Genomic DNA, 12166 nt, shown 5'->3' on the forward strand with positions numbered 1-12166 from the left:
TTCAAACCATCATGTTATAATCTAACACTTGAGACCCTGACTCCGAGATATGTGTGGAGGACAGGGTGCCAAGGTGCTAGACACAGCTTCTTCTTGGGGCTTCCCACTTTTTTTAAGCCGATAAAGCCATGATTAAGTAATGGAGCTTCAGTAATAACAATTCAAGGTATTTTGCAAACTCTTTCCTATAAGATGGTTCTTTGGGCTGTTTTAAAATTGTACCAGCAAGCCACTGAGCTCAGATTAAAATATTATGTTACCTGGGTCATATTTGAACTCAAATTGCTTTACTTACCTTTCTACCTTTTTTGTTACAAAATTAAGGTGATGTGAACTTTTTTTTAAACATCAAAATGAATAACCAGAGAAATACCTAAATCTCCTACCTCAAGGATAATCCCCTCTGGCTAGCTGCAGTTAAAATGTTAAGCCTCTCAGACGACACGTGGTCCCATACCTGGCCTGTGTATGCAAACTCCAGGGCCTGCTTCAAGCCAAGGCTGGTCACGCCGTGTAAATTCACCTCATCTGCTCCACTTTCCACCATACAGAGACTGAACATTGCCTGAGGTGGGAGAGAATGAGAGAGATGGGGGGTTACGGAACTTACAAAGTGAGAGAACAAGACGAAATCCGAAAGAGACGAGGAAAGAAAAACACCGTACAGGTTAAAGATTGATTTTGGTGTTTGAAACGCTTCTACAAAAAGCTACTGCAAATCACCTTGCTGTCTAAACAGTACATGGCACTGTACACCTTGCACGCGCGGTCCCACTGAATCCCACGGCTCTTCTCTGGGGTGACTGTTGAGGCTCACTCGCTGGTTTGTCCCATGTCCAAACACAAACAAACTCACAGTAATTTGTACACCTGTAACAAGCCTGATTTAACAGGTATAAAGAGATTATTCCAATGGGGTTGGGTTTTGGGTTACCAGTGAGGAAATGTACCATTTAGAAAAGTGTACCTCTATATAGTGAAGAATTAACCTTACTTAGAGGGAGCTCTGGTCTTTTCCCTTGGCTTCTGGAAGGTGATCTCTAAGCCCTCGGAATATCCTGCCAGACAGGAGTGTCCCTGTTTGTCTGGAAACTTTGGCCAATGACAGTCTAACAACATGATTTATGATGGGGGTTTGGGCCACACCATATCACTTCCGACCTCCAGGGGAGCTGGAGGCTACAGGTACTAGCCTGACCTCTAGGAGAGGATGGAGACGAAAGGTCAATCACATGGGCAATCTGTAACTGAGCCCCAGTAAAAACTCTGGACACCAAAAGTTTGGGCGAGTGTCCCTGGTTGGCAGTTCTCTGTACATTTTGTCACTTAGCGTGGCCAGGAGGAGATACACTATGACTCTACAGGTGAGGGATGGCCAGCAGTTCTATACGTGGTTCCCTTCTGGATTCTGTCCAGAAGATTCTGTCTCTTTCCTTGTCTAATTCCAATTCGCATCTTTCCCTGTGATAAGCCAATTTCTGTGAGTATAAAAACTTTCAGTGAGTTCTGTGAGACTTCCTAGTGAATTACTGAATATGAGAATAGTTTTAGGAATTCCTCCGAACTTGCAATTGGTGTCAGAAGTGATAGAAGTCTTAAGGGAACTGTCCCTTCAAATTCTGCACCTTAGCTAACTTCATAAAAAAGTAGAGGGGGGGGCGCCTGGGTAGCGCAGTCGTTAAGCATCTGCCTTCGGCTCAGGGCGTGATCCCAGCGTTCTGGGATCGAGCCCCACATCAGGCTCCTCCGCTATGAGCCTGCTTCTTCCTCTCCCACTCCCCCTGCTTGTGTTCCCTCTCTCGCTGGCTGTCTCTGTCAAATAAATAAATAAATAAATAAATAAATAAATAAATAAATAAATAAAATCTTTAAAAAAAAAAGTAGAGGGGAAAAAAACCCTTATTCTCCTACATGGTAATATTTTAGTTCACGCTAAATATTTTAATTTTAGAAACGTGTTTTTTTTTTTGCCAATGTATTAATATCATCTCTTAGCAATTTTTATGTTGATAAACTTATTTTTGATCCTCACAATTCCATACACTTTAATATATATTGAATGGTGGTTTCTCTGTTTTGTTTTGTTTGGTTTTTAGAGGGGGGAGGAGCAGAAGGAGGAGAGAGAGAGTTCTAAGCAGGCCCCACACCCAGCATGGAGCCCAACTCGGGGTTCTATCTCATGACCCTGAGATCATGACCTGAGCCGAAACCAAGAGTCAGACACTTAACAGACTGAGCCACCCAAGCACCTCTGAATGGTGGTATTAATTGATGGTCCATTATTCTTTCTGGAGATTCTCATTTCTATCTCATTCCATTAGAGATTTCTGAATTCTCATAATGAATAAAATTCTCTTTGTTAGCTTAATTTATAGTTAAAATTTTAATTGTTAGAAATACAAAATTAGGGGCACCTGGGTGGGTGGCTTAGTCAGTTAAGCATCTGCCTTTGGCTCAGGTCATGATCCCAGGATGCTGGGATTGAGCCCCACATCAGGCTCCTTGCTCAGCGAGGAGCCTGCTTCTTCCTCTCCCTCTGCCTGCTGCTTCCCCTGCTCATGCTCTCTCTCTCTGTGTCGAATAAATAAATAAAAATCTTTTTTAAAAAAAGAACTACAGAATTATTGCTCTCTTGTCATTTGAGAAATCTTCTAAAGAATATTTTAAATGCTTACAATTTGAGAAAATAAAAGGAAAAGCATTCAAAATATCCTAAAGACGTTGGCAGTATGTAAAGTGTAACACACACAATTACATTTGCTATATTAAATAGCAAACATTTAGAGTATTTCACTTTCAGGAATTTACCTTATCATGAATAAAAGAAATCTGACATTCCTTTAGAAGCTGTAAATGGTGAATGGACAATATGGTATATTTGGCAACTTGGTTAGTTAGTGAGTTGATCTGGCTTGCTGCTGGTGGCACTGGGAGTTAAGGAACTACATGACTGTTAAAGAACACTGACTTTGAAGTCATATAATTCTTGCTTTGGTAAACCAGTGATTAAGGGCAAACTTGTAATCAAACTATTCTGGGTATGATTACAAACACTGGCAAGTGAGTGGGACAAACATGTAACCTCTCTCTAACTCAGTTTTCGTATCTGAAAAATGGGGCCAAAAAATGTACCCACTTCATGAACTTGTTTGAAGATTAGAGGACAGTGTATATATGAAGTATTCAATACAGTGCCTCTATACAGCAAGGTCTTAGTGAAACTTATATACTGTAAAAATGATGAAATAATTAAGTTTCTTTTATGTATTTGTTGGTTAAAGCAGTGATACATTAGGAACACTAGTCTCTGGGTTTGTATGTTTTTTTTTTAATCAAGTGAAGCTATAGGCAAAAAGGGCTATCAGAACATTGATTTTAATGTAAATGATTCTGCTTATGCATTTGTGAAAGATCTAAAATCAAAACTAGGGGCATCTGACTCACACAGCAGAGCACGCAACTCCTGATCTCAGAGTCGTGAGCTCAGACCCCACATTGAAAAGGAGCCTACTTAAAAAAATAAATCAATAAATCAATAAAATTTCAAAACTAAAAACCACAGGTCACAATAAAAAGGCTTTCCATTTGTGTAATTCTGAATTTGCTTCTAGACTTCTTATAGCCACTCTAAAAAAAAAAAAAAATCCTGAAAGAAATTTCAGTTGTTTTCAATGTCTGTTTTTTATTATATGGGTGTTTCAGTTTTTAATATTCCCAACACTACTTTCTTTTTTCATATCTTCCAAGTTGTTATTGCACCTGAAATGGTGACCAGCTGCTCTTCATCAACTCCACTGTTGACAGAAATGACTTAAACTGCAGAAGAATTATCTGGGTTAATGAAATGCAAAAAGTTCCTGAGAGTAAAGGTTAAATAAGAGAACAAGTCGCCAAGGGAGTTTTTGAATCTGCTTTCCCTAGGGTCTTTCAAAAGCAATCTCAGCAAAGATGGCATAGAACAGGCGTGCTCAGCCAGGGAGCTACTGAACTTGAAGCCTGGCTTGGTAGAGTCGGAGAGAGGACACAATCCCTTAAATAATGTGCATATGTAACTGTACATGTTTGTACAAGCAATAAAGGAACACTACATTGGTCACTGTGGTTATGTCAGAGGGTTATGACTATTGAGGGAAGGAAAAGACTATGAATTTTATTTTATTTGCATGGTATTATTTGGATCATTACAATAAAGACGTGTTACCTATGTATTTCTAACAACTGCCTTTTGAAAACTTGTAATGTTCAGGGCTGTGCAGAAAGACACATCTGACTCAAATCCTGGGTCTATAACCTACGGTCATGTGGCAGTTCACCTTGAACATGTGATCTTTGGCTAATGTATTAATTTCTCTGAAACTCAGGCCCTTTCTCTGTAATACAGAGACAATACAAACCTCACAGGGTTGTCTGGAGGTTTAGATACAATTATGCTTACTGTCAGGCATAGTACCTGGCACATAGTAGATGCTTAATAAATAGAACCTGATATTCTCATCCAAGCTGAATGCCCTACTTGTCTCGCTTTAACCCCAGTTGGAACGAGAGCTAAGAAATAGGTCCTCCTCTGCCCTCTGCTCAAATCTGTCCTTTCAAATACTTTCCTAATGACCGTCCCACTCAAAATCCCTATGTCTGGCTACAGGACTTAACTTTCACCGCACAATCCTACACCCTACTTTAAGGACTGACCACAGCGTAAAAACCATCACTGCCATTTCCAGAAACATAAAACTTCCATTAGAAACTTAATGTTATAAATTTAAAATATGATTATTTCTAAAAGTTACAAAACCAGTTAAGTAGAAGAAAAAAGGAAACTACTAAATCAAGCTCTATGTTTTGGGCTTACTGAACTTATAGGGCACCTGAATTAGAAGAAGTCACGCTGGATAGCACCAAAGTAAGGAAGAACCCAGTCATGTGTCAACTTGGGAAGCTTGTGACATGTCAAGAGCCTATGAAACAATGTCAAGAGAGCTCCTGGAGCCCACAGGGAAGGACAAAGTGTCCTTTGGTAGCAAAAGAGATGATAGGACCACGGGTGCTGTCTTTTAGCACTGAATGTCCTGAAAAGGTAAACTGTAAGCTCCATGAAAGTGGGCACCATATCTTCTTCACTCACTGTGGAGCCCCTAGACCTAGCACTTGCTTGCTTGCAGTAACTATAGATGAACGAGTGAATGAATGAATGAGTAAATGAACGAACCAACACGCTCTTCAAAAATGCAGATGATGTTCAGCTGTCCCACACTGTTGTCAACAACAATAATTAATCTGACGTAGGAAAGAATTTTCTGGGCGCAAGTTGTTTTAGACATGTAGCTAAGGAGCTACAGTTAAAGAGAAGGCATATCCACCATGAGCTAAGTACAAATTAGTTCATTTGTAGACATTTAGAAAAAAAGTAAGAACATGGCGATGCCCTCTATCAAACCACAACATTCTGCCAAAGCCTGGGATAAGGTTCTGCTTAGAAATATGGAAGCCTGCGCAAATTCTTCCTCGGTTCGCACTGTTTTCGTCTTTGGGAGAGCCGTGGCCAGGCTGAGACTTACAGTTGTCACAGCTCACTCATGGCTGATCATGTGCAGCCGCCACCACAAATCTTTCTAATTGAAAACCCGGTTTGTGAGACTATGGTCCACTTGAAGTGCCAACCACTGAGAGAACTGTTGATTTACAGCGTGTCGTTCCTCCTGTATTTCACACAGAAATGACACAAATTGAGTCTTAAAGTCACAGTACGTGAATTAAGTTTCTTGGGGTCACGTTAGTTGTCATGCAGTCACAAGATGAACTACAACCCATTTCGGGTTGGCACGTTACGCCACAAAACTCACCAATGGAAATTCTACTACATCTTCAAAGATGAGAAGACCAGACTTTTTTAAGCACTTAAAGTTGAAAAAATAGAATCTTTTCACCTAGTAAACTACACGTAGCTTTGAAGTTGCACTGGATATGGGCAAGATGTACAGCGAATTCCATTTTATCAGGAATCCAGATGATTTTATGGGTGAAATAACTGCATTGTGTTGCGTGCACTCAACCCTTATCTTTTATGAAAGAGATAAATAAAAGTAAACACATTTAAGAAAGTTATCGAAAAAAGCAACTTGTAATGATGGCATCAGATCCAGCCTGATCCCCCCTCCATCTTTCATACGCACGGTGTTATTAGTGATGTTTACCGTGGCCACGTGGCATTACAGAGATTTGAGCTAACTTCGGAATCAACAAAGATTACATTTTGCTCAATTTAGTGTTAAGGGTGATTACCTTTCATTGCATTTTGGTTATACAACACACATAGAATGGGTGGTAAATCTCAGTTAATGAGACTGTTCAATTAACCACAATTGCCCATTTCCCTGGCATTGAGGGGAAAAGGTCCTGACCACAGTTGAATTGGACTATTTACCTTCTTAATCTCACAAATGCAAAAGCAATCCAATTGATTTGGGGAGCTTAACGGCCTGAAAGAGTAGGGGTGTTTGGTTGGAGGGTTCCCCCCCTAATATATTTGTAGCTGTTCTAATTTTTCCTCAAACAGGATAGTAATAGTCTCAGAGAATAAAATATCAGGACAAATGAAAACAGCAAATTACATTACTATACCTATAATTAAGCAGCAAAAATTAATTATTTCTAAAATACCAGTTTCCCCCCACTTTAAACATATAAAGAAAAATTCACCTTACATGCTAAAAACTGTGAAACATATTGGTTTCCCCCAACATCTTCAAATATGTAACTTGTTTATTCAAAGAATCTAGCTGTATTTCACAGCTTTGTTCTTGGCAGAGTTACTTCTTAAATTAACTACATAGTGATAATGAGCCCTTCAAAACCAGCATGATTATGGTTTATTCTATTTCTCTTCAGAATTCTCCTCCTCCTAGATGTGGCCATATTTCAACTACATGGGTCTTCTGGGGAATGGAATGGAAAAGGACACAAATCAAGTTGTTTTTTATTTAGCTAAAGATATAGTAAATTTGTGAAGGTCAGAAACTTCTGCCCATCATGAAGTCAGGCTATCCATGAACGGTATTTATCCTTGTCAATTGTTACATACTCTGGAAAATGGAAAATGGCATCCACACTGGCTTTGGCCTTGGGTCACTCTCTCGAATCCTTTGGCTTCTGCTCAATCCCTGGTGCTTTTGTTACTTTTTAGTCTATGGCTCTATTCCCTGGGTATGGGATTTCATAACTTTCCTACCCACCACGTAAAGAAGTCTATTCTTTCAGATATTTAGGGATGACACTTACTCTTCCTTATTGAAATATACTGGATAAGCCATTATTGAATGAATCTTTCCACATAGAGACCATCTGTTCTGTCCTCATATGACACAATCCTCCCTTTCAAAATCTACTAAGGACACACTGACTCAAACAAAGCTTGCATTTCCTGCATTTTGAAAGCTGTCGTGAAACAGAATTTGGGGCCCGTGTCAAGAAGTGGCCAAGCACATGTGATACACAGTCTGCACGAATCCAGGGAAGCTGGCTCTGAAGAAGGAAAGTTTCAGAGGAAAACTTCATGTCTACAAATGAACTAATTTGTACTTAGCTCATGGTGGATATGCCTTCTCTTTAACTGTAGCTCCTTTAGCTACTTGTCTAAAACATCTTGCGCCCAGAAAATTCTTTCCTATGTCAGATTAATTATTTTTGTTAACAATGTGGGACAGCTGAACATCATCTGCATTTTTGAAGAGCGTGTTGGTTCGTTCATTTACTCATTCATTCATTCACTCGTTCATCTATAGTTATTGCAAGCAAGCAAGTGCTAGGTCTAGGGGCTCCACAGTGAGTGAGGAAGATACGGTGCCCACTTTCATGGAGCTTACAGCTTACCTTTTCAGGACATTCAGTGCTAAAGATCAGAAAAATCTGAAAGCCGGAAGAGAAAAATAAGAGGTGGAGCAACTGAGGAGGCCAAGTGAGGGATTCTGTGTCAATTACAATATGAGAAGTGTTCAGGGAAAATTCTGTAAGACACAAAAGAGGCTCTTACAGTGTTTATCAAAGCCACACTGGGTGTGTTTTAGGCATCGCGGCTAAAATTCTAGCTTCTCTTCTATAAATGGAATCTTGAAATTAGAAGGTACTTTAGAGATCACCAGCCCCTCACTCACTCACTACTCAAGGTGTGGTCCCTGGGCCTGCAGCACTGGTATCACCAGGGAACTTGTCAGAGATGCAGAACCTCAGGCCCCCCTTACACCTACTGGATGGAAGGTGCATTTTTTTTTATTATGATATGTTAGTGACCATACAGTACATCCTTAGTTTCTGATGTAGTGTTCCATGATTCATTGCTTGCGTATAACACCCAGTGCTCCATGCAATACGTGCCCTCCTTAATGCCCATCATCGGGCTTGCCCATCCCCATCCCTTCCCCTCTAAAACCCTCAGTTTGTTCCCCAGAGCCCACAGTCTCTCATGGTTCATTTCCCCTTATGTTTACCCCCCTTCATTTTTCCCTTCCTTCTCCTACCAATCTCCCTGCTATTCCTTATGTTCCACAAATGAGTGAAACCATAGGATAATTGTCTTTCTCTGCTTGACTTCTTTCACTTAGCATAATCTCCTCCAGCCCCATCCATGTAGATGAAAATGCTGGGTAATCATTCCTTCTGATGGCTGAGTAATATTCCATTGTATATATGGACCACATCTTCTTTATCCATTCGTCTCTTGAAGGGCATCTCGGCTCTGGAAGGTGCATTTTAACAAAAGCTCTAGGTGACCCATGAGCACATTAAAATTTGAGAAGCACAGCCACCCTTTGCGGCACTCCTTGCATATCTGAATATTCAAAGAGATGAGACATCCAATACTTTACATGATAAAATGAAGTATTAGTAATACCTCCAGAATACGGAATCATAATCACTCTCCTGACAACTTTCTCCCCTTGGTCCTGGTAGATTTTCAATAAATTCACTCTGCTGCTTGGTAGCCTTTCTGATATGTCATCACAACTCTTAAGTCTCCTCTTGGAAAGAGCACTTAATCCAAATTCTCTGACTCATAAACTGTTAACACTCCAGGCCAATGCTGGAAATCCCGTAGTCTGGCAGAAGACCTGAGTCCAAATCCCAGCAAGGGAGGACCGGTCGCCACATCTTGGTGGGTGGGAGGAGAGGTTATTACTTGGGAAAAAAAAGTTAAAGAAGACTCATGGTTTCAAGAACAAGGCCTCTGGAAGAGTAAATCGTCCTATGTTCTTGGATGGAAGTGGTGGTAGGAGCCTGCAGGTAAATCTCTCAGGCCACTCTCCTTTGCCCAATGACTCTGGGTGACTTTCTCTGAGTCATCTCCTTCTTTTTTTTTTCTTTTTAAAGATTTTATTTATTTATTTGACAGAGAGAGAAACAGCCAGTGAGAGAGGGAACACAGGCAGGGAGAGTGGGAGAGGAAGAAGCAGGCTCCCAGCGGAGGAGCCTGATGTGGGGCTCGATCCTAGGCCTCTGGGATCACGCCCTGAGAGGAAGGCAGACGCTTAACGACTGAGCCACCCAGGCGCCCCTGGGTCATCTCCTTCTTATCATATTATTCTGAAGAGGGATTTCACGTGGCCATCATGGAGCTGCTCCTGACACAAACCCCTCAGACCCATTCCTACGGAATTCAAAAACCAGAAGCTTTTAAGGAGTCTCATTTGCCATAAAGAATGACGAGGCACTGGCACCCTGCCTGCCCAATCTGGTATCGGTAGTGGCTGCCTGGAGCCTTGCTGAGGGCTGTGAGGCCACACCCAGACTCAACTGAGAGCGGTCAGGGTCTTGTCATCATGTCTGTCGTGGGTATACACAGGGAGAAGGAGCAGAAGGACCAGCCCTGCATGACAAAGCATCCATATGTACAAGCATTGAAACACACCGTCTCTGCCCTAGAATTCATGACAGCATCACATAGAATCTGTTCCTCTCTTCTCCAGAGAACTTTTTGGAAGAATGTTGAAGTTATGGAATTGCCTTAATTATCACTTATCATTCTTCTCTTTAAAAACCCAGAGGAAGTTAATGACCACTATTCAAATTTTAACCCAAAATTTCAGGAGTTCTTTGATTTTTCATATCCTCTCTTCGTATCTTCATCCTCTCTTCCTATCTTTTTCTCCAGTGTGCTACCATTATAGACACAGGTACCCAGCCCAGCTACAGAATCTCTCTCCCATCTTTCATTTTATTCATCCCGGTGGCTTCACGGTTATGCAATCCCTGCCAGAGCCACTCTCCCGTTATTTGGCTATACCCAGATGAGGACAGAGCCCCAGCTCACACGCTGTTTCTTCTAACTCCATTAGTTGCTAAGCAACCACTTCATTGGAACCTTCCTGATCCAAGGCAGAACAGGCCAGTTGAATAGGAAGTGTTTGGGTTGTCACATATGTCCAAGTTCACTTCTTCCGCAAACACACTGGATGCTCTGTGCATGCAGGAGACACGCAAAGTCTCCATATCTTAGGGAAGGAGAAAAAAATAACTTAGGAATAGTCCTCAAGAGTTCTAATACTTCTCAAAAGTAACTAACTGAAGAACTTCTTTTAATCCTATGAAAATTTGTATGTGCATATATATAATTTTAAAGTGATATGAATGATTTGCTATGGAAATCTCTCTTATCACTTTGGAGTCACATGCCTCTAAACGAGAAGAATGCTGATAATTCAATCCTTCAGGAATCCAGGCATGTAGGCCCAAAATCCAATCAACATCAGATGGGCTAATTAAAAGCAATTGATTCAACAAGCAGCTGGATCGTCCCGGCGTGGACACTTCACTTTGAATCAGTTTTTTATAAAAATGATGAACAGGATCAGGGCATATGTATAGATCCCAATAATTGTTTACATCAGTTCATCCGATTCACATGATCAGCTGTCTTGCCCCTCTTTTAGAAACCACCTGTCTTGACTCAATATTCAATTTCTAAAGGTTTAAAATTTTCATCAGCCTTATTATCCTTCAAACATGCATTCTTGTTCTTTCAGATGAAGCTAAGGTTCACTGTATCACTGTGATTAAATAAGCATGAGTGAAATTCTGATTTTTAAATAAAACAGCATGAAAGTTATAATTTTAAAAGCATGAAAAAGATATGGCAGAAAAAGTGAAATAATCTTTCAACACACCCTTGAAACAAATATACATAAAGAGCTTAGCACAATGACTGCATAAAATAAATGATTTTTTAAAGTTAGCTATTATTTTGTGTTGCAAATATTTTTCCAGCTTCACAATATTTATATTCAGGAGAAGTGAATCAGTTTAAATGAAGGAATAAAATGCAGACCATAGAGTTCACCGATCATTCACTATAATGAATACACTGCGCTATCAGCACAATAATGAAAATAACAGTCATCCTATCTGAAATGTTAATGACTTCTCTGGCATTGATGCAAACAATTTTAAAAGGGAATGTGACAATGATTCTTCAGAGGCTCTCAGCTTTCTATTTAAAAAGCAAATAACATTTGACCAACTACCACTATGAACTGGTGCTTCACCTTGAACTGACAAAGGGAATTCTATTTTTAATGAATGTGTTCAGTTTTAAAAGGAAATTATGAGCCATTTTAATTTTTTCAAAAAGCAAAAAAAAAAAAACAACAACAACAAAAAACCAAACAAACAAACAAAAACAAAAACAAAAACCCAACCCATACACCTTTTGGTGCTCGTGAGGCCCTATCCCACAGGACACCCAAATCCGGCCTCCTAGCTATCCCAGACTGCAGTTTCTGTACCAAGCAGAAGTGTAGCTGTTCACTGTCAGCCAGGCAATTAACGCTTATCGAATGTCTACCAAGTGTGAGGCTCTGTAATAGACTGTCTATAAAATGTCAGATTGAGTGCTTAATTTGGCTTTGCTGAATGTCAAGGCCATCATTGATGGTGCTATTTTTTCTGGCTAAATTTAAAAGCTATTTCACGAGGCCACTTCTTGGTGGATATTAACTAAATGACTAATCATCAGATACAAGTTGCAGAATGCCAACATCTACTCATGGACAACAGTTTTATCTTAGGTGAGAAATTGAGCACATTTTGAACTGTGGGTGATTTTGGTCATTTTCGACAGCTCCTTGGAACTATAGCTGTTCGTAGGTTATTTTAAAAGTCACCATCGCCTTAAGAAAAG

General features: G+C 40.2%; 1 protein-coding gene across 15 annotated transcripts in view; it reads right to left on the bottom strand.

The window, feature by feature from the left end:
• KLHL32 (kelch like family member 32) overlaps positions 1-12166 on the bottom strand; it is a 253190-nt gene that overhangs the window by 155559 nt on the left and 85465 nt on the right. For all 15 annotated transcript variants that reach the window (XR_008959002.1, XR_003319828.4, XR_006411007.3 and 12 more), the window contains one exon: positions 458-565. Coding sequence is in view for 10 of the 15 variants with exons in the window: in XM_026511771.4 (XP_026367556.1) it covers positions 458-565 (108 nt within the window). In the remaining 5 variants the exon portion in view is untranslated. The remainder of the gene's footprint in view (positions 1-457; positions 566-12166) is intronic.

This window comes from Ursus arctos, unplaced genomic scaffold (genome assembly GCF_023065955.2).
Source record: "Ursus arctos isolate Adak ecotype North America unplaced genomic scaffold, UrsArc2.0 scaffold_13, whole genome shotgun sequence".
Classification (NCBI taxonomy): Eukaryota; Metazoa; Chordata; class Mammalia; order Carnivora; family Ursidae; genus Ursus; species Ursus arctos.